Consider the following 25,045-nt stretch of genomic DNA (forward strand, 5'->3'; position numbering starts at 1 on the left):
TTTTTGATATCAGCAAATAAAAACACAATTGAATGATTCCGATAACAGATCAACGTTGATTAGAAATGGGAAAACCAAAACGGCTTTGTATAACACAACTCGTGTGACATTAAATACGTTATTTTCAGTATAGTAATGTGGCTATTAACACTGACAGCTATCTCATAGTTCATAGTAATACCACAGCATGATGAGACTAAAGTCAAGAGTGCAGTTACTCTAATGATTACACATTTATATTATGCGTATACTGCAGTGTTAATTGCAAAAAATGCTTACCAGTGTAAATATGTAACAAGCTATACTAGTAGCTTTGCTTATTAACCCTAATGCAAATTATCCACTGTAGTGGACTGCTATGATAACTCTGACTGCTTTGAAATTCAATTAAACATTGTCAACACTTGTGCGGTTGGGTGGGGGGGGGGGTTCCTTTGATTTCTAAAATTACATTGAACAAAGCCATGTTTTTACGTTTATAATGAATACACGAGGGGGTAAAAATGTTGATCTTTCCCTCGCATTAAGTTGTACGATAAAAGAGAAACATAGTTGCTAAATATCAATTAATTCCTCTTTCTAGACCATACTTTTGGCTCCAAGGCTGCTGAATTCATTTTTTGTTGACTGCTATTGCCTAAAAATCTTCATTGTGAACCAACATTTGCCAGGTCTGGGGGAGCCAGCGATTACCATTCATATGTTAGTGCTCAATAATTCCCTCTGATTTTAAATCGTGTAATTATGTTTTGAGTACTATTATAATAATTGGCGAGAGCATAATGCAGGCTGATGTCCATGTACAGCCAGACTATGACTAATCTGCAGGCCAACAGACGATAAATCAGAGCTTAAAACATCTGAACTAATCGGGGTCAAAAAGTGCCGAGGTCAGCTCTGGTGATTGTAATGAATTGAATGATTGATACTATTGCATATAACCTGCTCTAATTGTATGGCCACACCTGACCTTGGAGCTCAGCTAAACATATCTGGATTAAGATGAGTGTGGGAACTGGATCCTTTCAATTTCTCCTGTTTTCAATGCTTAAATAAAATCAATTACAACCATTCTCAATCCACCATTGAACGAAGACAACCCCACGCCATGTTAGTTATAGTTTTTTTTGGCCATATGCCAGGCTGGTCAGTGTGGGGTGCTGAATGTGGGAGGGCAGGACCATTTCTGATTTCACTGGTCACTCACTGCTAGTGGTGTCTGGGAATGGAACTCGGGTCGCTGGGTTCACGGCACAGCGCATCAATCATTATACCACTACATCACTGTGCTAAACTCTCGGCGCTTATGTAGAATAACACGATGTAACACAATTTTTATTCCTGGGTAGTAAGTGTTATTTTATAATTGCTTATGCCTAAAAAGTATAGAAAATGGCTATTATTCCTCAAAAACTTTGCTTTTGTGACCAGGACAGTGATATTTTAAAATGTACCTATTTTCAAAGAGAAAACGGGCGAATTTGTGTCTTTTCGTTCACATAAAGTCAGAAAAAAAACATGTGAATCAAAATTAACATGTATTCATACTAAAGTAACACAAGAATGACTACAAAATATGTAGAAGTGAGTAGTTTGTCGAGATTTACGATTATGCTTAAATCACTTTCACGAATCAGCCCCCAAATGTAGTCTCCCATCATGTCCTCGATATACTGTCCTTGGTAGTGGCGTTCAAAGTCCACTACATCCTGGTGAAAGCGCTCGCCTTGCTCCTCCAAGTATTCTCCTTTGTTCTCCTAGAATTAATCAAGATGACCATCAAGGATATGGACTTTGAGGGACATCCTACAGCCCATTGTGCCGTAGTTCTTCACTCGAGTCTCAACCAGCTCAACATACTTTTCGACCTTGTGATTGCCCAGGAAGCCACGAACCACTGCGACAAAACTGTTCCTAGCCACTTTCTCCTTACTAGTGAGCTTCTTGGAGAATTCATTGCACTCCAGAATCTTCTTTATCTGTGGTCTGACGAAGAAACCGGCTTTGACCTTTGCCTCAGACAGCTTAGGAAAGATGTCTTGAAGGTACTTTAAGGCTGCCGACTCCTTATCTACAGCTCTGACAAATTGTTTCATAAGGGCCAATTTGATGTGCAGTGGTGGCATCAGCACCTTCCGGGGGTCCATCAGTGGCTCCCACTTGACGTTGTTCCTCCCCACAGAGAACTCGGTCCGCTGTGGCCAGTCCCGCCTGTGGTAGTGCGCCTTGGTGTCCCTGCTGTTCCAAAGGCAAAGATAGCAGGGAAACTTGGTAAAACCGCCTTGGAGACCCATCAGGAATGCCACCATTTTGAAGTCTCCGATGACCTCGGAGCCATACTCATCATACTTCAAGGCGTCCAGCAAGGTATTGATGCTGTTGTAATCCTCTTCAAGTGCACCGAGTGAGCCAGAGGAAGAGATGGGTACTTGTTACCATTATGGATCAGCACAGCTTTGAGGCTCCTGGATGAGCTGTTAATGAAGAGGCGCCACTCATTCTGGTTACAGGCGATTCCGATTGCCTCGAACAGACTGCTCACATTGTGGCAGAAGCTGCAAAAAGGTTAGTGACGCTTCCTCTGATCTGTGACTTTCACACTTTTATCCAACGAGTTCCACTGCTTGAGCCGAGACGTCAAAAGCTCTGCATTGGACTTGGTGAGACCAAGAGCTCTGTTCAAGTCGTTAAGGTATTTTTGGTTGGGGTAGTATGGGTTTCTCTCCTCAGCTCCACCTCTGAAATTGTCATCTGGATCTACAATGTCTTCCATGCTCTCTGACTTGCTGATCTTTGCTAAAGACGGCTGTTCTTTCTCCGGAGGAGTGGGTACGGGGAGCTCATGGCAGTGTGGCACCGTGGCGATGGATGAAGGAAGGTCCGGATACGTGATAGCAGGTGCATTCTTGCCAGTCCGAAGTTTGGAAGGGTCCACCATGCAGAAGTAGCATTTGCTTGAGTGGTCAGTGGGTTCCTGCCAAATTCTTGGGATAGCGAACTTCATGGCTCTCTTTTCCCCTCGTTACCATCCTTCAAAAATACATTCATTTCACCCATGACTAATGTGTAAGAGATTCTCGCAACATTTTTCATACATGATATGTTTTTTCAATAACATTGAAAATTGCTAAACATTTTAATATTCGAAACTTTTACAATTTAAAAAATTGTGACAAATTTTATAACATAAAATTCTGAGCAACAATTGTCCATCTTACCTTCCAGAGTTTCTTTGTGTTGCTTGCACGTGAAATTAGGTGCCCAGGGTTTGTCTTGATCCCCGACAGGCATGCCGAAATATGCCTTGTAGGCCTCACACATCTTAATAGATGCTTCCAAAGAGTACTTTTTCGCTCTTGTCTTGATAAATTGACGTAGCAAAATGCGTCTGCCGGATGCTTGCAGCCTCTTGATGCCATCTCAGAAAAATGCAGATATGTATCCAATGAGGCAGCTGGAACTAAACTGAACGGGTGGGCTTCAAGCCCCTGTATTTATACTACTATTTATATTACTGGAAATTTCTAGAATGTTCTATAAGTTATTCCAAGTTTACTCTGCACTGAATATATATGGAATGTTCTGAAAAATAGGTAAATGTTAAAATATAACTGTCCAGGTCACAAAAGCAAAGCTTGTGGGGAATAAGTAATATTTAAAAAAATACTTTAAAAAAAGAGTTTTAATGAAATGTACCGTACGAGAAATGGCAGAACCCCACAACTCCAGGAAGTGACCCCGAGGCTTGCCATAACGTAAGGGACCGTGGTGATTTACAGCAAAACGTGAGTTGAGCGTGGACAATTAGAGCCAAGGTGAAACATAACATATACTGTAAAAAGATGGCTTTAAAATATTTATTTTTATTTTAATGATAGAATATAGTATTGTCATCAGTATGACATAAGTATACCACGTTTTCAGTCGATACCATATTGGGAAGTGGGTTAAAATTGAGTTACAAGATTTGAGAATACGACAACAACAACAGACAGAATGAGTTAATAGAAAGCGTGTAAAAAGATTGTTTAAATATATATTATTTATTTTTTTAGATAGAATATAGTGTCTTCATCAGTAAGACATAAGTATACGAAGTTTGCAGTCGATACCACATTGGGAAGTGGGTAAAAATTGAGTTACAAGAATTGAGAATACGACAACGACAACAACAACGACAACAACAGAGTGAGTTAAATAAAAGCGTGTAAAAATAGCAATTGTCTGTACTTTTGAGGCATAACCAATCAGGAAATAACACTTACTACCCAGTAACAAAAAAAATGTTACACAGTGTAATTAAACATTATGTTGTAGTAGTTAGGTTGACCCCCCCCCCCCCCCCATTTTCTTCTCAATTAAAATAAACTACAAAGTCAAGATACGGCAGCATATTTCACGTAAAGAAAGCGGAAGGATTTCTAACCTTCTGACGAGTTAAATCAATCTCAAACATCATGGTTGTTGGTGAGACCTCATTAAACAGTCCAGCTCCAGATGGAGATATATTTGGTGCACCATTTTATTGACACAATTGGCTCCTAAGTAGTTGGTTATACATCTGGAAGACGTTGAGTAAATGTCTATTTTGTCTACTTTGAGTAAACGTTAAACCAATGAATATAAGCAAAACAATACAAACAAAACAACACAATACTAGCAGAACAATACAATACAAGCCACAGCCACCAAACGTTTGATTATTCTATCAGAAGGTTTGAACATGATACTTAACTTTGTTTCATATTTTATTATAATCTGACAACAGTCAGGATTATTTCATGTTATATAACCTTTATGACATGCCTATAAAACGTAAACATATTGCTTAATTTAACAATGTAATTACCACTTCTGTTCTGGAACGGCAAATCAGCAGTTACATTTACTGGATGCTTTTGCAATGACTTTATAAACTTGTGGCAGATGTCTGCATTATCTTGAACGTACCCGATCGACTGGGGTAAATTCATCACACGTAAGCATTTTTTACTTTATAAATGCCATTAAAGTTAACACCAGTAAGATAACGCTATAAAATACATTTGTGAAATGTGTACACGGTAACTTCGGGACTTTCTAATAGAGTGTCTGCAAGTGTGACATTAAATTTTTTTACGTCTACTAATCATTGAATATACATTCTTTTTTTTCCCCTGTAAATGCATACGGTTATCGGGAAAACACACTGGGATGATGTTTGCTCGTGGGCACAAATGCTCGGTTGCCTACATGGCCTTACTGATGTATTACCCGTTCTAATGGTAATCAAGTCCACGTGTGGCAAAGAATATACTGTGGAATTGTTCATACATACCTGGGCATCTCAGCGACAATGCTACATATTTGCACACGATACAGCATTCATTTGTTAGGGGATTTAAAGCACCAGTCTTCGTCGTGTTTTACTGATTCCCAATTCAAACGTAATTGTCCATTGAAATCCACACGCACACGTGGTTTGATAAACATGACAAGGTGACAGTTAATAAGTGTAAGGTTTAGGGAAGCCTGCATTATGGTGTTACTTGAGAATGTGAGGCCAAACTGGGTAATCTGAATCACCACGGTCAACAATCGTTGAACCGAATTGCCTTTTCCCATTCAGTACAAACAAACCAGTGCTCGTTGACTGGTTTAAATGGGATCTGGGCACGATGTAACACTCGATTCGCTTGCCTACAGCTTAAACTGTAGTCTGCGATACCGACGTTTTTTTTGCTACGGTTGAAGGGAAGAGTTGCCACGAGTCTGGGCAAGATTCACACCCGCTTCCCAAGTGCTGATGGAGCAGTAATCGGACCATTTTTAGCATTGTGCTACTCACTGCCATCATCTCCTGTCATTGTGTAATATGGTGCGCGCGGTTGGCTAATGGATCACTGTTCACTTCCGAGCGTGAACTTTGAACAGTGCACTCAAGCAGAGGCACGTGGATCGAGCACAGTTATCCGAGTGCCGTGCCAGTGTTTGATGCCTCGTTCGCTTTGCTCGTGCTGTTATTTCTCCAAGGCTCACTTTGTTTTGGAGGCTCGCTTACACGAGATTCACACCTCGTCGCGCCGTCTGACTCACGAGCCACTGCAGAAGCAGCAGCGGCAGTCTCTTCGGAGGGAGTTCCTCGGCGGTTGTTATATTCGTAGGAATTAAAAAGAACATACCAATTTTTTTTGACACGCAAAAAATATCAAGACGTCAGCATGGGTTCCCTGTTCCGGAGCGAGGAGATGTGCCTGGCGCAGCTGTTCCTGCAGAGCGAGGCTGCCTACAGCTGCGTGAGCGAGCTGGGCGAGCTTGGCCTCGTGCAGTTCCGAGACGTGAGTGTTCCCAATCATCGTCATCATTATCATTGCCCCCCACTACCCCCACTGCCCCCCCCCCCCAGACTCTCCCTTTCCATTGCCTGCCCCATGAATTATTCTGTTTGGTGTGAAATCACTCCGGGGGAATGTTTTTAAAATTCCATTATATGCACCAGATGTTTCTGTTGTGTCTCGGTGTTTTAAAAAAAAATGTTTTCTCAATCCTGAAGATGTGTTGCGTTTTATGTTATTTTTGGTTGATTTCAATGACATTATTTTACTGGGAGACAAGGCAATTTAAAAATGCCGGAGAGAAATGGAATGGAACATTGCACCCCACGTTTTATGAAATCATCCTGCCACGAGTGAATGATTGGGCTGATGTTATGAAACTGAAAAAAACCCCACATAATGGCCTTGATGATTTTGCCTTGATTATAGCAGAAAATAGGGGTGCTGCAGTGGTATCATAGTGAGCACACTGGATTCTCAATCCTGTGCAGCGCCACCTGACACACAATGTTGCAAGTCTCTTAAATCCCCTAACACCCCGCCACTCAAAGTTATAAATAGGTACACCGCAATTTTGTCAACACAACAGATTGCGTATGGTGGAGAAAAGTGTGGGTCCTCTCAGCTATTCCAAGACACATAACCAGCATGGAAGAGTAGGCCAAAAGTACCTGTAGAGGGACTCTCGAAAGCGCCTTAAACTGGAGACCCTTCTGCCAAGCAGTGTGACGTGTAACAAGATATTGCAAAGGGGTGCATCTTGACCATGTATAGAAGAAATACGTGTTCCTCATGTACCAAACAACTTCTTTGTAGAATGTTTTGTTTGATAAGGAAGCATAGAAAATCAACATTCGAATCCAATCATTGTTTCTTGAAAAGTCTACATATACATGATGAGCAGTGAGCAAACAAAACGCAATTATTATTACCATTACCGTAATGTAATGATTCGATGCCTCTGTCAAGATTTGTTGACACATTTTTTTTTTATTACCACGGCTAGTAATGTTGATTGTTCACATATAATTTGAACATTCTGTGTTTACAATAGACCCATTAGCAGTGTTGTGTAAACACTTCACTGGCCATTTTCTGTTTTACCAAAAATTATATTGAAAGTGCACAGTGGGCTTATACTTTACAGAAAAACTTGCACATTTCGGTATGGTGACGCTTATTAAATAAACATCATATTATCAGATATACCTCACTGAACGGCGGGGGGGGGGGGGGGAATGTTACGTTCCTGGAAGAAAACATGTTGGGCAAAACCGCATTCGACAAATAATAGACCTTATGGGAAAATAGGGTTGTGTTATTGGGTCCGAAATTAACGCATTCCTGCGGAGGGAGCTGGTAGGAACGTTGGGTTGCTCGGTCAATGGCCTGCAGGGTCAACGGCAGCGTGGTGTATTCAGCAAATATGGCCGACTGTGAGGACGGGCACAAGCTGGCGTGAGTAGGTTAAACGTTGAGTTTTAAAAGGCAACCACGGGGTGACCAGCTCCTCCCCACCCAGCCCCACTCCTCCCACCCCCCACCCAGCCCCACCCTCCCCACCCAGCCCCTCCCCACCCAGCCCATCCCTGCACGACGGACACAATAATCCCCTGTGGGCTGGTGTAACCAGGAGGTTCCTACCAGTATTAACACCTCCCTCTTTGTTTAAACTAATTGTACATGTTCTTTGGGTCTTTCGGTAAAGTCACGTAGATAGGTTGAAAGACAATAACAAAAACTATGACGTTTCGATCACAACACAAGCGATAGTCATCAGGAGGGAAAAAAAAATTTGTGATCGAAACGTCGAAGTATTTTTGTTATTTTCTTTCAACCTATCTACGTGACTTTACCGAAAGACCCAAAGAATAAGAATTCCTGCAGTCACGAAAGCTTTAAGTCAAGATTTAATTGTACACGATTTCCGCACTTGTTACTGTGATCAAGGAGGCTGAGTCGCTCCCCATTTATTGTGTATGTGTACACGCTTTATTTTTCAATTTGAGCACAACACAAAACCGCCATCTCCATCCCTCTTCCCGCACCGCGGCACTTTCACGCCCGACGCTCGCCCCTGACCCTGCCACTTGAACGTGTTGATGATGATTCACCATCGAGGTGGCCGTCTGGCTGACGTCCACAACGAGTGGATGGCTTGGCTTGATGCATGCTGCAATGTGTGACCATTGCGTTGTGCGTGTTGAACGTGTTACATTTACATACAAAAACATGCACACAAAAAATATACGCAAAAACATACATGGTAAATAAATCGTTCTCGCAGTCGATTTATTCACACCTTCCAATGGACGCAGCACTCTCGTGGCACTGATTTTCGATGCGGAGGTGAGAATCTGAGCAGCGCCAATCCGCGTATAGTCGAAACAACACTGTCGTGTTCTGGAAAACGGACCTCACAGTAAACCGTGTATCGCCGAAACAGGCGTTCAACAAATCCACGTTGAGCATATGGTTTCTTGTACCACATATCACTATGTAACCCAATTTTGTTCCTAGGTACTAAGTGTTATTTTTGAATTGCTTATGCCTAAAAAGTATAGAAATTAGATATTATTCTCCACAAACTTTGCTTTTGTGACCAGGACTTTACGTGAACGAAAGACACAAATGTACACGTTTTCTATTTAAACATAGGTAAATAAAAAAATATCACTGTCCTGGTCATAAAAGCAAAGTTTGTGGGGAATAATATCCATTTTCTGTACTTTTGAGGCATACGCAATTAGAAAATAACACTTACTACCCAGGAACAAAATTTGTTTTTGTTACACAGTTTTATTAATGGAGTGGATTATTAACTTTGCTTTTGTGTCCTGGTCACAAAAGCAAAGTTTGTGGGGAATAATAGGCCTTTTCGGTACTTTTGAGGCATACGCAATTAGGAAATAACACTTACTACCCAGGAACAAAAATTTTTTTGTTACACAGTTTTATTAATGGAGTGGATTATTAACTTTGCTTTTGTGTCCTGGTCACAAAAGCAAAGTTTGTGGGGAATAATAGGCCTTTTCGGTACTTTGGAGGCATACGCAATTAGGAAATAACGAAACATGTTTGTTCCACAGTGAATAATCAGTCGAATTGTTGCATTCATCCAACTAACAAAATAATGGTAATACCAACTGATGCATTTTGTGACCATCAGTCTGAAATGTATGTGCTGCATTTAAATACCAAACGTTATCTGTGTATTTTTGTAGTTGTATGGTCAAACAAATCTGTAGTGGTGCATCTTTATAAATTAAATTAAAGCTGGTAAAAATACGCAAATAGGTCGCTACTTTTTGAAGGCTGGACATTACTCATTACGTGTGGCTTTTGAGATGATTATCATTAAGATAATCTTTAAAACCAATTTCTATCAACACCTTACAGGATCAATGTATATATTCTGCACGAGATGAATCACTAGACTAATCATCAAGGCTATTCATACAGCTTCTACTGCCTCCTTGGATTGGTTGTAAAAACGTAGCATTCCACCGTAACACGTTTGCATTTCCATCCTGCCATATGAAGACTAGACTAATATGCCTAGCTTTTGTAGGCTATGAAATGATATTCGACTCAGTGGAAATAAATGCAATCCATATTCTCACAAACTAAAGCCTAAATAAAAACATATATTGAAAATGAATTACAACCATTTACAAAAACAGCTACACTATGAATACGTGGTGATCATCATCATGGCTTGGCTTCGCGAACGAAGATCTAGGAAGGACATCCACGTCTTCTGCAGGCACGCTGGTGGCTGAAGAGGCCTATGCGGGACAAGCAGGTCCTGCCACAACAGCTGCAAGTGTAGGTCTCATCTGGGATGGGTGCTGAGGGATCATGGTTCTTCCTCCTTCTCCTTTTGTCCTCCATACGGGCCCTGCGGGTATCTTCGAAGAAGGAGGTGGCCTGGTGGACTGTGTGCCGCCAGGAGTTGCGATCAGCTGCTTGTGTTGCCCACTGACGGTGATCGATGCAGCAAGCAGTGAGGGACTTCTTCAGGGAGTCTTTGTATCGCTTTCGTGGTGCCCCTATGTCACGATGGCCAGAGGACAGTTCCCCATACAGCACAATCTTAGGTAAGCGGTGGTTCTCCATCCTGGCGATGTGCCCTGCCCAACGAAGCTGTGTCTTGAGAACCATGGCCTCGATGCTGATGACCTTCGCTGACTTGAGGACTTCAGTGTTGGCGATGAAGTCACTCCAGTGAATATGGAAGATTGTGCGGAGGCAGCGCTGATGGAAACGCTCGAGGAGACTCAGGTGACGATGGTACGTGACCCAGGACTCAGCGCCATACAGGAGAGTGGTCAACACAACAGCTTTGTAGACGTTGACCTTTGTGGCTCTTTTAAGGTTTCTGTTGTTCCAGACACGTTTGTATAGTCTGCCAAATGCACTGTTTGCCTTGGCCAGCCTGTTGTCGACTTCGTTGTTGATCTTGGCGTCAGACGAGATGACGCACCCCAGGTAGCTGAACTGGTGGACAGCTTTCAGTTTTGTTTGTTCAATGAAGATGCTTGGTGGATGGTGCTCCTCGTGGGGTGCGGACTGATGAAGAACTTCAGTCTTCCTCAGGCTGACTTCAAGGCCGAAGATCTGAGCTGTTTTCGCGAAACAGGACGTAATTCGCTGCATAGCTGCCTCTGTATGAGCAAGGAGGGCGGCATCGTCAGCAAAAAGCAGCTCCCTGATCAGTTGCTCCATGGCCTTTGTGTGGGCCTGCAAACGCCTCAGGTTGAACACGCTCCCGTCGAGACGAAAACGGATGTATACGCCATCAGCGTCGTCGAGGTCCTCTGTGACCTGCTGGAGCATCATGCTGAACAAAATGGTGAACAGCGTGGGAGCAAGAACACAGCCCTGTTTCACGCCGTTTGCAATAGGGAAGGGCTGCGAGAGATTGTTGCTATGTCTGACTTGTCCAAGCTGGTCTTCATGAAGCTGGACGATCATGGTGAGGAACTTCGGTGGGCAGCCTAGCTTGTCCAGGATTTTCCAAAGTCCCTGCCTGCTCACGGTGTCAAATGCTTTTGTCAGGTCCACAAAGGTGACGTACAGAGCTTTGTTTTGCTCCCGGCACTTTTCCTGAATCTGCCTCAGGACAAACACCATGTCTGTGGTTCCCCGGTTGGCTCTAAAGCCACACTGGGTCTCTGGGAGGTGATCTTCAGCTATTGCGGGTACCAGTCTATTCAGCAGTACTCTTGCGAGGATTTTGCCGGCGACGGACAGAAGTGTTATGCCACGATAATTGGAACAGTCTGATTTCTCCCCTTTGTTCTTGTACAGGGTGATGATGACTGCATCTTTGAGATCTTGAGGGAGTTTACCCTGCTCCCAGCAGCAGACGAAGAATTCATGGAGTTTGGTGTGCAGTGCTGGGCCTCCGTTCTTCCATACTTCAGGAGGGATGCCATCGACTCCTGCAGCTTTACCACTCTTCAGCTGTTTAATGGCTTCCTCAGTCTCTTGTAATGTTGGTGCCACATCCAGTTCGGTTTTCACTGGTTGTTGTGGGATGCGGTCAATCGCTGGTTCTTGGACTGAGCGGCTAGCATTGAAGAGCGTGTAGAAGTGCTCAGACCAGCGGTTCAGGATTGAGTCCTTTTCAGTGAGCAGTTTTTTCCCGTCTGCACTCCGCAGGGGGCTCAGGATTTGGTACGAGGGGCCATATACCGCTTTTAGGGCTTCGTAGAATCCCCTGTAGTCGCCAGTATCAGCGCAAACCTGAGTTTTTACTGCGAGGTTGGTCCACCACTCGTTCTGAATCTCTCGAAGCTTGCGCTGGATGGTGCTGCATTCCAGGCGGAAGGCTGCTTTTTTGTGCGGGCAGGATGGTCGGGCCAGGTGGGCCTGGTGTGCTGATCTCTTCTTTGACAGCAGCTCCTGGACTTCTAAGTTGTTCTCATCGAACCAATCTCTGTTTTTCTTCGTGGAGAATCCGAGGGTATCTTCAGATGTTTGCAGAACAACAGTTTTGATGCGGTCCCACAGCACTTCAGGAATCGGAGGCGAGTCTCCTAGGCAGCTCGGTTCCTCTAGCCTAGATCGTAGGCTTTTCTGGAAAGCTGCTTTGACCGCGGCAGACTGAAGGCTGCAGACTTTGAGCTTCTTCCTCGGGGCGCCACCGTTTCTTGGTCTGGGTTTAAAGTGAAAGCTGAGTTTGCAGCGGACAAGACGGTGGTCTGTGTGACACTCGGCGCTGGGCATTACCCTGGTGTGAAAGACATCTTTTAGGTCACGCTGGCGCACAAAGATGTAGTCTATGAGATGTCAATGTTTTGACCGAGGGTGCATCCAGGTTGTTTTCAGACTGTCTTTCTGCTGGAAGATGGTGTTGGTAATGGAAAGCTGCTGTTCCGCACAGAGTTCAATTAACAAGCGTCCATTGTCGTTGCAGCTGCCCACGCCGTGCCTTCCAAGTACGCCTTTCCAGGTTTCCGAGTCTCTGCCCACTCTGGTGTTGAAGTCGCCAAGGATGACAATCTTGTCGTCAGCTGGGATATCCTGCAGAAGGCTGCATAGGTCGGAGTAAAACTTGTCTTTGTCAGCGGGATCTGCCTGGAGAGTTGGAGCGTACACACTGAGCAGTGTTGCGTGTTGCTGGTCACGAAGTGGTAGACGCATTGAGATGATGCGGTCAGAGTGGCCAGTTGGCAGGCTTGCAAGCTTGGTAGCGATAGAGTCCCTGATCATGAAGCCGACACCTGAACGGCGTCCCTCTGTCGCTGGTTTACCTGACCAGTAGAGAGTGTAACCTGCGCCATGCTCCCTCAGACTGCCTTCCTCTGAAAAGCGGATTTCGCTGAGGGCGGCGATGTCAACATCCAGCTGAGCGAGTTCGTGTGCAATTAGAGCAGATCGTCGCTCAGGTCGAGTGCTGTCAGCAGAGTCTAGCATGGTTCTGATGTTCCAGCATGCGAGTTTGAGTCCTTTCCCACCTTTTAAGGCGAGTGGGATGCGCCGTCGATTCTTTGATGTAATTCGACCGCATATGAAGATGCCCGTTGACCGCGGTAAGCCAACTGAGGGAGGAGGAGACGAGCTTTGTTTAGGCCACCTTTTCTAGGCCCCTCTCCGTGTGGAGCAAGCAGTGCTGTCCTTAGAAAAGGCTGCTTGGTCGCTCAGGGTGCTGCCGGGTGATGATGTCTTCTCCAGGTCATCATCAGACGACCACTTGCGCCTGAGCCGCCTGCATGCAGGATTGAGACTGCGGCTGCCAGTGTCATCTTACACCTGCCGAGTTTGCCCCTTTCCCATCGCTACAGGACTTAGTGAGACCGGGTGGGGGGGGGGGGTAGACGTGAAGATTTCCTTCTTGCCTGCGCAAAGGAGCTTTCAAGTGGAGTGCAGTGTGCGCAGAACTGACCCCACCCTTTAAACCCGGGGTTCGTCTGCCATGGCCTAGCAAGCTGGGACGGTGACAGCGAGGTCCTCGGGCCGTAGGTTTTACATCAGAGTTTCCTTCTCCTAGGTAGACGGCCTTCCAAGGCTGAAGAGATCCACCTTCCCTGCTATTTCAAACCATAGCTGGTAGGCCACAGCCGCAGTCCACAGTAACGAAGTGGCGCGCCTTAGTCCCGAACACTTGGCCGTTGGGTCCTAACGAGACCCTTCCGCCCTGGCCGGTGACTCCGTCGTGGGAGTTCATTCGCCCAGTGATGCAGTGTTGACATCATCCCCTCACGTCGTTTAGCCCGCCAGCTGAAGCGGTTTACCGGGGTGTGGCACTAGGAGCCAGACGTCAGAGATTTAGGAGATGGATGAGGACCAGTGTTTCCGTCCACTCAAAAATTGAGTGCAGCTACCAGAAAACAAAGGTACTACCTCTACCCAGAGCTCCCTACACCCCACGTGGTGATAGTACCAAGCTAAATATCAAAAGCGGAGTTGGATAGAGACATGGTTTTGCAAACGTTATTTATAGATATTTTTTATAATGGTAAATGAGAAAAAAGGCGTAAATATGAAAATTAACCGTATATAATTCGAAAAATGGATCATAGGTGTCGAGTCACCATACCCTGTCTTGCCAGGAGAAGGCAGTACAGCAAAAATGTGGACTCCACCTGTTCTATCTGTATGGGATAGAGTGTTGCTCCCACGCACACGTGGTTTATTTTGGATGCTATCGTTTAATCCTACACTTATAAATACTCATGAATTGGCCGATAACACATTAATATCTAGAGGACCATAAAGTCTGAGGAGTAATCGGGGTCTGGCTCTCTATCTGGCCGCCTTTCCCGCTTGTCTGTGGTTCCTCGCACCTCTGAGTCGTTCTCTGCCTTCAAGGGCAAGCTAATACTGTGTCGCACGTTACAAATTTAAATGTTTATTAATATCCCACTCGAACGCAAAATGTAGATTTGCGTGTCTGCACAATTGACCCTTATATCTTACATACCAGAGAGATTAAGTAGCCCTAGCTTACCTCCAAACAAATACGGCACATATATTTTGTAAAATTGCAATCCTGCAGCGGTATTTATTTATATTTCTAGTTGTTTTGTACATGATATGCTGCAGCCTTGATTGTTTGTAGCCTTTAAGATACATACATTGTTGTGGGGATGGAGCTTTCAACGCAATGCTCAAAGCTGTCTCCCATAAACCCCTATCGCCATTATATATAGTGATTCTCCTCAAGTGGCTAACCCCATGCCAAGCTTAGCACAGTTCGTACAATCACATGCATAGTCTACATGTAATTTTAGTCGAATGTCTGCATGAGCCACGCAGAACTTTAATGTTTATATGGTGACATGCACCACTGACTCTGTGTAGATAAAGAAGAGTATTGCAACCGTAAAGTATGCAGACTTCATATTTTATAGCAGAACTACTTGCATCAGACATCCTTCCAGCACAAATGGGTGACAGCTTTCCATATTGCTTCGGCACCCTATATACACACACACACATACACACACGTGAACTATGGCTGTGAATAAGCAGTAGATGTTATGGCATCTTGGGTAACTCTAGAAAGCAAGGCGATAGAAATTGGTGCATGTGTGCCTCGTTATTGTATGAGTTACGATTATAAAACAAACCACAACAAACAGTTCATCGTGAGTAAATCAGTAAATATACTGCACATTAGAAAAGCTGTGTGTATATATGTGAACTCTAAGAGGGTGCAAATATTCCTTAATAACATGTTTTGCAAAGCCCTTGGGTAATAATAAGCAGTAGAATTAATTTTACAAATACACTTCCCAGTCAATTCCTTCGGAAAGCAAAATTCTGATAGAAATAATGCACAAGCACTGGGTTATTGTTGAAGATGGTGGTTGAGTCAACATAGAAATTATTAGAAAGGATGCCCTGTTCAGCAGATCTTTCAAATTTATTTTTCTTCCTGCCCGCTGGATGCGAAGATGAACCTCTGAATTGTATTTCTATGACCTGTGTTATTTAGAGGTTTCATTACAGTTGGCCAAATTATTTTGAGAATGAGATACTGAATACTGTAAGCACTGGAATATTGCAGTGTTAATCTACTTCTTTAGGCGCTGTATCATACATGATAATCACGTAACAAAAAATGGTGTTTGGAATAACTAATGAAAAAAAAATGTGTAAATTTAAGTCACTGGGTAATTTGAATGGCTTCTCCCCAAACCTATTTGACCTTCTTGTCGATAACTTAGTGCACATGTGAAATTATAATTGATTATAGCATTAAAACACATTCTTGTTGTTTCTTTCTGAATGTACAAATATATATTTTTTATCACCGAGTAGCCAATAAGGGAGTCATTTCACTGCCTGATTTATTCAAGAAATCTGATATTGATGTTTTAAGTGGCATGTGACTGAGCAGTGGTTGCTTCTGCATACCTATGACCATGTTATCGTTAAAGTGAAGCCTTTTAATGGTTGGTATTTAGAAGAAGAAAAATCGAACAAGCAATTTCGTGGCACAAACACTATTAAGTCTGTGGTTCTCTCCAGAGTGGTGTGTCTGCTCCCATAGCTCACACATCCAGTGGCGTTCCAGTGTGACAGCATCGCCCTGTTAATACACAGTCCTTATATAGCAACAATTATAAATGTACGGCCCGTTTGTCAATCCACTGCTGGATGAGGTCCCCTCCCTATGACGTGTGAGGGGGGGGGGGGGGCTCATCTCCTGCCAACAACGTAACCTTGCAGCCCTATGACAACCTGTTCGTGCATGGTGGTCACCCATGCAAGCATGTTCCAGATTAAACTTGGCTTTGCTTCCAAGATCTGATGAGGTCGGGTGCATCCTGGGTGACTTGGTATAGACAGCAAAGGCTGTAATAACAGTAATAAGTTGTACATATTAATTGGTAAATACGATCAATGTATAATTACAATGATGAATTTGTCACGGAGTATAATTTGGTAGAATCAGCTATATTTATAGACACATTGATTTCGTAGAGTTGGAAAAAATAACCACATTGTAAGCGTAAACCATAAACACTCTAAGATGTTAATGTGAAAAACCCCAGAATTAGATGCTAAGTGCTACAAAATTATTAGCGGTGCCTGCTCTCCAAAGTCGGGCATTCTAATTTCCTCTACTTAAGTGATACATATATGCATAATTAATACGCTAAGAAACTGAGCGAACATTTATTACAACATTTTCTCGAACAGTAATTACAAATACAAATTATCTCACACTTAACTGTTATTTGGAAGTTATTCATTATGTTAGATGGCTGATAAACCACATTTGCATAGCATCATTTGCAGCAACGAAACGTTTATCTCTTTTTAAATCCAAATCTATCTTTTAAATCAGACTTACGATAACCGTGTTTCAGTATATCGTCTGATTTCCCAATGCGGTTGAAATACAAAGAGTTAATGATTGTATTAGGATTCTAAATATAGCTGATGCTTACCGTTTACATATTGATTTTATATAAAAGAAATGCCAGAACTTAGCATTTGGCTTTGTGCCTCAGGGCACTAAATTCTGTGTCAGAAGCAATGCTGTTGTGTTGTTGGTTTCAAGCCTCGTGGCCTGTGAGAAAAATAGGAATGCAAATTTACCAAAGCCAACATTTTTTTGTCGTCTATGGCAAATGTTTAGCTCCCCAGTCACAGAACATTACATATTCCATTTTAAAATAAATTAGTTTATGTGATTAATATCATTGACACATCTTCGTACTCATATTCTCTAAAACAAATTATTTTAAGCAACAATTGAACAAGATCTTGCTCAGGGTTCAATGTTTAAATTTACGTCGTAGAATATACTCACAAGCTATATAACATATACGTGTAAATATATACGCATATGGTAATTTAAAACAAAATACAATTGGTCTGAATGCCCCAAGGTGGATCCATGACCTGTATTCTGGCTCTCTAACAAACTAACTCGCATGTTAAATGCAATCAACACAAGCCACGAATGCCTCCCAAAGTGCTCAATAAAGGTTGTGTAAGGTATTTAAATCAAAATCCCTGCGGGAGTAATGAAAAATAGACACAGTGCACACGAGGCATATCCCAATGCAGTGTAATTGCAGATCACCTGACCTGTGGACACGAGTGACATGACCCATAAAAAATGAAATGAGAAATATTGACTTGTGTTTCTGACCCAAAGGCAGTGAAAACACGTCGGTAGACACATGAAGCTACCTCTGACCTTCACATATAAAAGGTGTTTAGAATGTGGCACAATGCAGTTCGTTCCCACTGTCTGGTATGAACACATATTTCCAGCGTATTAAACAGAAAACCACCACATCTAATCCTGTCAAGGTTCCGAGCAGGGCACTGCATTGCATTGAAGGAAGATCTTCATTGCAGTCGATTTAATATTTGGTTATCGTCATTAGCTCATTATAGACAAGAGGCCAACATTGATCCTGTGTCACCTCTGGACAGTTATTTGGGGAGCTGGGGGGGGCATTCATTGAAATGCAAATTGCTTTAATAAGGCCTTGACTTTTACACTTATTCTATTGGCTAGTATCGTAATTAAATTACAGAATAAAATTACAAATGATAACTAAGATAGGTTGTCTATTCTGAGGTTACTGACATGCAATAAATGCTTGTCACTCCTCTAAGTGGGGGCATTGCTGGAGTTGCTTATTGTCTAAATACAAACAAACAATAGTAGCGGGTATTGGCCAAACATCCCAATGCTAAGTGATCACCTGCAAATTACTCAATTGGGATCACACTAAGTGACATGGCCTCTTCCTGCGATAACTTGACAGGACCCTCCTGAAAGAGTCAGTGAGGCATTCCGGAGTAAACATAATGATAATAATACGTAATAACATGTTCTCTTAATTGCCCAATAACTTGTTCATGAGTCTAGTTGTTTTATTCATCAGTAAATTGTGGTTCTTGTTTCAAGTGGCACAACGAAAGACAGAGTACACAGGACATTGTAAAACCATTGGGAAAATATTGAGAGTAGAAATCTGTGAACACAACATAAAAGTGATTGAAGGCCTCATAATAAAGAATGGGAGCACAAAAGCAGCAAAAAGTTAATTTATGAATTGTAAATCACAATTGGTAGCCCCTTCGAGAGCAAGATTAAACCGTAACGAATGATAGAGACAAAATCATAAAACCAGTGGAGGAATGTTATGCAGGTCTCTATAGCAAATACACAATACATATCATAAACCCCAAGAAAAAATATATTTTCAAATGAGGAAGATAATATTTTGGATATTATGCTTGAAGAAGTAACCACTGAAATTTTCAGTTTAAAAAATAGGAAACCTTACAGACCAGATAGAATAAATGTGGAAATCTTCAATGACCTGGTATCAGCTGTTGAAATAAATTGAACACCCGTATTTACAAAATGCTTACATAGAAATAAAATACGTAAATTGTGGAATGATAGAGAATCTATGAATACTCATAAATGGAGAAAGTTTTAATGGCCTCAGATTTGCTTTGTAACTTTTTATAACAACCAATGAACAACATTACAACAATCAATGAAAATTAACCGCAGGAAACACCTGAAGAGTTTTACAAAGAAGAAGGCAATTTGGGTTAACAGAACAACAGACACGTACAAGAATTGTTCAAAACCCAAAAAATATTAAGGGGACATATCCGGAAAACATGTCACAATATGTATGCCTACTATGGTACTTACTGAATCGAAGGTCGGATGGAATAAACATTATAACATAAAGAGGCAAACGAGAGCAGGTTCTAATTTGCATGATGAAAATTGGATACCGAGAGTAATGTGAAGCCATTACTCCTACTGCAGTGTTAAAGATATTCATGATATTCCACTAACAGTAGCATTAAAGTGTGAAACTGAAGAGTGTAATATACATTACATTTGATCACCCATGGTGGGTTCGTGTAATTTTGGTCAACCAGGTCACTCTTGCAAATGAGACACACCTGGTTTCTTGAGTTCCTCACCTGGTTAAGTAAAGAAAACTTGAACTTGAGCAACCAAATTAATTAGTCTTATCCTTATTTACACTGTAATGCATGTCAACTAAAAGAGAGAAACTACAACGACTAAAATAATAAACATTGATTTCAGAAGTAAAACGATTAAGGTAATTTTTTAAGTTCTAAGATTGTACAGGAGAATGCAGCCCAATGTAGAGAAATAAGAATGAGAATATGAACACACATTAACCTAGCTCTGTGTTATTCAAGCACCGACGTCAAAACAAAGCTAAATTTAACATCTAATTTATAAGTGATTTGCAGTTAATTGCTGGTGCTTAATTTGGATATGACAACAGTACACCTTGGCTTACAGGCAATGTTGTGAAAATCTCTGGAATCATCAATAATAATAAACATTAAGTTGAAAAACCAAGGCCAATTTCTCTTCTCAAGGACGACACTTTCCATTAAATATCCTTTACACCCAGGTAGCTGGAGATAGGTGTTCACACATGTGATTGGCCTTAATAATACAGTAATAAGCAGACTCACCATATTATTTATGAATGTCCTTCTAAACAAGAAAAACATTCAGCTGTAATGCATTAACTATCATTGTGGGGTTATTTCTTACTGTTATCAGTGGCAGTTTTTTTAAATTATTATTTTAATGTGTTTTTTTATTGAATAATGTTTGCTTGAAACTGCATGGTGGGGAACTTGGGAGGGAGGGGGTTCACCTTCACAGTGCAATTCTTATTTTTAAGAAAGAGTTCTGTGTCATAATTCGCCGTGGAACATTTCTATACAAGTGACTGCACAGGTTTATAAGTGAAGCACTCATAGGCAGTCACCCCAAAACTACGCCCATTGAAGTTAATTTACAGGAATACCCAACCTCAACTCCGGAAATGCCTCAACCTGTTCTTCAAACGTTGACCTTAACAGTACTCCAATTGAACTTCCAACACTGACCCCTTGCTATATAGGCCAGACCTGTCTTTATGTTAAAGGATAACTAAATTGCTGTGTGGTCATTACTTAGCAATTGAGGAATATTAATCCATCTGCAAATATCCAGGCAGTTGGGAAAAAAGTAATTGTTATTCGTGGAAATTAAATTAAATTGATACGATTAAACACAGTAATTTGTTAGATGTAAGAAGTAATCTTCAGCATGGGGCATGATTCATGTAGAGTTGGTTTTCACACTTTTGTAGAAGTCAGCCATCAGCTGGAAATTCTAAAGCCCCATTTTGCACTGAACACCATAGTCAAGCAGCATCTGGACGAGTGCAGACAGTAATCACAGGCTAATGTGTATGACGAATGAATGTTGAACGTCTGTCACACCTTATGTCGCCAACTGTGCTAATCGTGGGTGGCTTAGGACGGCTGCTTGCGTTGTGGCCGAAACGTCGTGAGAATTGTATTTTATTATGTTTTATTTTTATTATTTTATTATTTCCCTTCTACATGACTTTACCGAAAGAACCAAGAAGATGAATCCCTGCAGTCACGAAAGCTTTAAATCGATAAATAACAATGATGAGGATAATGATGATGAGGTTGAATATCATTATATGATGATAACAGTCATGATAATTATAACAGTGATAATGGTTCGAAAGATAAATATGATAATATTGCGATTATAATAAATGTTGATTGATGATAATGGGTGGAAATTATTATTAATATAATGATGATGCTGTTGCTGCTAAAACTGGTGATGATTCACCAACCCTGAATATATTAACCCACACCAACCCCTATCGTGTGATGAGCCACTAGCCACCAACCATTACCTCCAAAGTGCACACGAAAAAAGGCACCCAATTAAGACTCAGTTACCTCTGATGTTTCAGATGATGTGGGGCCATCAGTGGAGACGGCGAGAAAATAACTAGGAGACGATAGCCAGAAGACAGTGCAGTGGATTGTTTAATAGGTAGTTGATATTTGAGTGTTATCCCTACTCAGTGTGGGCTCTCTACATACTCCAGTTTCCTCCCACACTCTAAACACTCAAAAAATGGGTCTTAGGACTCACTACCTCTTCGACGTTCTTTATCTTAATTTTTATCATCATCATCAGCAGCAGCCGGAGCATTGTCAACAATCAGCAATAATAAAAACACCATCATCATCTTTTCGGTCTTTAATCATCACATTTTTCTTATTTGTCATGTGTGTGCGTTGATGCCACCACTTTTCTGCAAAGTTTAGAGAAATAAAATACAGCTCCATATTTTGTGTCAAAATACAAAATGCATCAAACACACGTGAATTTATGTGGAATTGACTGCCATTCTCTCTCAGCACTCCTTGCACAAAGCCATCATTGGCCCGAGCCTAACCTTGCCAGTTTTGGGCCATTCTGCAATTGTGGCAAGGGTAGTGGTGTGAAATCAGTTACACATGAATCGAAAAATGCAGAATTTACCACGTAAAAAAGCGGCTGTCATTTCCACACACACACAAAAATCAAGACGCCAGAAATCTGGATCCATGGTTTCAAAACCTCAACTGTGCCACCCCACCTGCAGTTCTGTGACGCTGGTGTTCACCTTTGTATGACAGTCACATCGCGCTGCAGTATTAACAAGGTACAGTAGTTTCACAATCTTGAAAAAAATGTTGCACAAGGGAGCACGCATAATACGTGATTGAAGGTAGTTTTATTTCAGCATGAAACATGTGCTTCTTGGCAGTGTCTTAGAAATTGTGAGATGAGATATGATGGGATGATCATTTTGGCCATGATTCCCAGTGCTGATCTATAGAACCTGACCAGCTGTTGACGTGGCCTGGTTTCACAACCATGGCTTGATAATTGTTGAGATGGCACTTGGCATGATCCTGTTTATGGCACTGACTCAGACTATTTAAGTATTCCTTGTAAATTGTGAAAGTATCATGAAATGTTAGCAAATAATAGTGCCATAACGTTAATAACATCTTTGGCGTTGGTATTGTCAAAGGGTAACTGTCATAAATTATCACGTTTAAATTAACTGGTTTATTTATGTAATTTATTTAGCAAAAATAAACTTCATTTAAGAACCTCTTACACATATTTTACAAGTTATCAATTTTATATAACAGCAACATCTCATTTACAGCACTTGGAAAATAGAATTAGTTGTTCATTGAGCCAGCGTCCGGGGTATAGGATCCTTTACTGTCTTTCCACAATATGAAAGATCAGCCATGCGTGACTTCATCGTCATTCTTTGGGCCATATAAGACATTTATGGCTTGTCCTTCATAGGAGGTCTTTCAAGATGTGTAAACACAGTCTAGCCAGGCCTGACACCATTACTTGTGCTGAAAAACTTGAGTGTCACAAAGTATGAGACTTTTTAAAATGCTGCCTCTGAATGCTCAAATCGCAGTCAATCTCTCACGACTGACAAACGAATGACACTGCGTCTGTACTACTGTGATGCAGCTTGGAGACCTTAAGCAGAGATGTCATTTGAGAGAGCAGTGAAGTGTGCCATTCTGGCTTCCAGCATGTGTGAATTCAACACTTAGTGCATGTGTATGGTGTGAAATCTTCTATCTATTTTTTTGATTTGCAACTAAATGGAGGTTTGCCTCTGTCCACCTATGTCTTGCTGTGTGCCCTTCCATCCTTATGTCCATCATGTCTCTTTAGTCTATCTCACTCTCTCCTTTTCTCACCCTCTCTCATGATGCCTCCACCTCTCTCTCTCTCTCTCTCCCCATGTGCAGCTGAACCCAGGAGTCAACACCTTCCAGCGCAGATTTGTGAACGATGTGCGGCGATGTGACGAGATGGAACGCAAGCTCCGTGAGTGCTTGCACTTCTACAGATTTGTTTACATTTGAGATTTTTCTGCACTTCTGAATATTGTACTCGACTCACGCTTCTCTGCAGAAAACAACCTCATGTCAGAAGGTTAATTTGTTGTAATCATCATGCATCTGTGGTTGCTTAAAGTTTCAAGGGCCAGAATAGAGGTTGCAAATGGGGCTCTCTTCGAATATATTATTCAAGCTCCTGGGAGGTGTGCGCCGAGCAATGACAAGCAATACTTCTTAAATGTAATGCCTTACTCCGTGAAAAGTCCATGATCAGCATTTATAATTCACAGAAGTTTGCAAAAAGGACAAGGGAATTAAAATTACTTGGGCAAGGAAGAATTTCTTGGCCGCTCTTGCATTAATTTTGGAGAATAATTGTAATGACCTAATTCATACTAACTACAGGAGCTTGTTTAATAATGTATACTATGGGGATTAAATACGCATGAAATGGAGGACAATATTCACGTTAAAAGGTCAAATTATTTTCTTTCTTTAGTAATTGTTAATGCAACACAGTGTTATGTATTACTTTAAATTGTTTCAAAGTGCTGTGTCTATCTATACTGTATTATAACGTCGTAATTTTTATAATACTATGGCCAGATTACTTTTAGCATTGCTAAAATAAAAAAAATGGCTTTGTAAAGATAAATCAAGTTGTATCAAAAGGTATCGGATGATCAAACTCGTTTTTGTACATTTCTCTTTCGTTCAATAACTTGTGTTATTTGTAGGAGTCGATAGAAGTCCCTAAAAGTCATTGAGGCAATCTAGGCGTGATGACAAGATTGCGGCACATTTCACAAGGCACTATACAAAAATTCTTCCAGGCCAAATGGTGTGAACACATAAAGAGTTTTTTTTCTGCAAGGGGCAACACATCTCTCTTCCTATCATGGACAGGTGCTGTCAGACAGTTAAACAGCATATTGGAATTGATAGGGAGCATTTGACATTTTGGAAAGATTGTTCCAAACTTAAAGTGCTTCAAAAGCCAACCTTTGATTTGATTTTTTTTCTTAATGTTGTTCATGACTTGTGCTGGACAGTGCTGGAGCTCTATTGTAATGGTTTTGTTTACAGAGTTCAGTGTCGAGTGCCCCTGACTTTTTGTGCAGGTTGCTCAAATATGGCAAACACCAATTTTCATAGGAGTCTGTGGTTCGTGTTTATGTGATAAGTATGTGGACGCCTGGGGCCTTATACTGAATGCCTTTGGTTATGACAGATAAAAGTTACAGCACAATGTCTGACATGTAGGGCCACAGCAACCAAGCGATATGGTACTCTCTTAACACACAGTAGGTGGTTGCTGTGGTAGAACAATGGAATGTCACAAGTAATTTACATTACAAAAATACAATTTAACCTTAAACCAAACTATTGCCCTACGTATAGCCGAAATAAAACAGATGTACAGTTCCAATCATAAACACAACAGCACACACCCCTGGGAGCTATAATCCCAAGTAAATTCA

General features: G+C 41.6%; 1 protein-coding gene across 2 annotated transcripts in view; it reads left to right on the forward strand.

Annotated features, from left to right (window-relative positions):
* The first annotated feature begins 5,936 nt into the window (after nt 1-5,936).
* LOC133345938 (V-type proton ATPase 116 kDa subunit a 1-like) overlaps nt 5,937-25,045 on the forward strand; it is a 228,083-nt gene continuing 208,974 nt past the window's right edge. For both annotated transcript variants that reach the window (XM_061557080.1, XM_061557081.1), the window contains exons 1-2: nt 5,937-6,317; nt 23,472-23,550. In XM_061557080.1, coding sequence (XP_061413064.1) covers nt 6,201-6,317; nt 23,472-23,550 — 196 coding nt within the window. In that variant the 5' untranslated portion in view covers nt 5,937-6,200. The remainder of the gene's footprint in view (nt 6,318-23,471; nt 23,551-25,045) is intronic.

This window comes from Lethenteron reissneri, chromosome 23 (genome assembly GCF_015708825.2).
Source record: "Lethenteron reissneri isolate LAM-NWPU_2019-01 chromosome 23, ASM1570882v1, whole genome shotgun sequence".
In the NCBI taxonomy this organism is placed as follows: Eukaryota; Metazoa; Chordata; class Hyperoartia; order Petromyzontiformes; family Petromyzontidae; genus Lethenteron; species Lethenteron reissneri.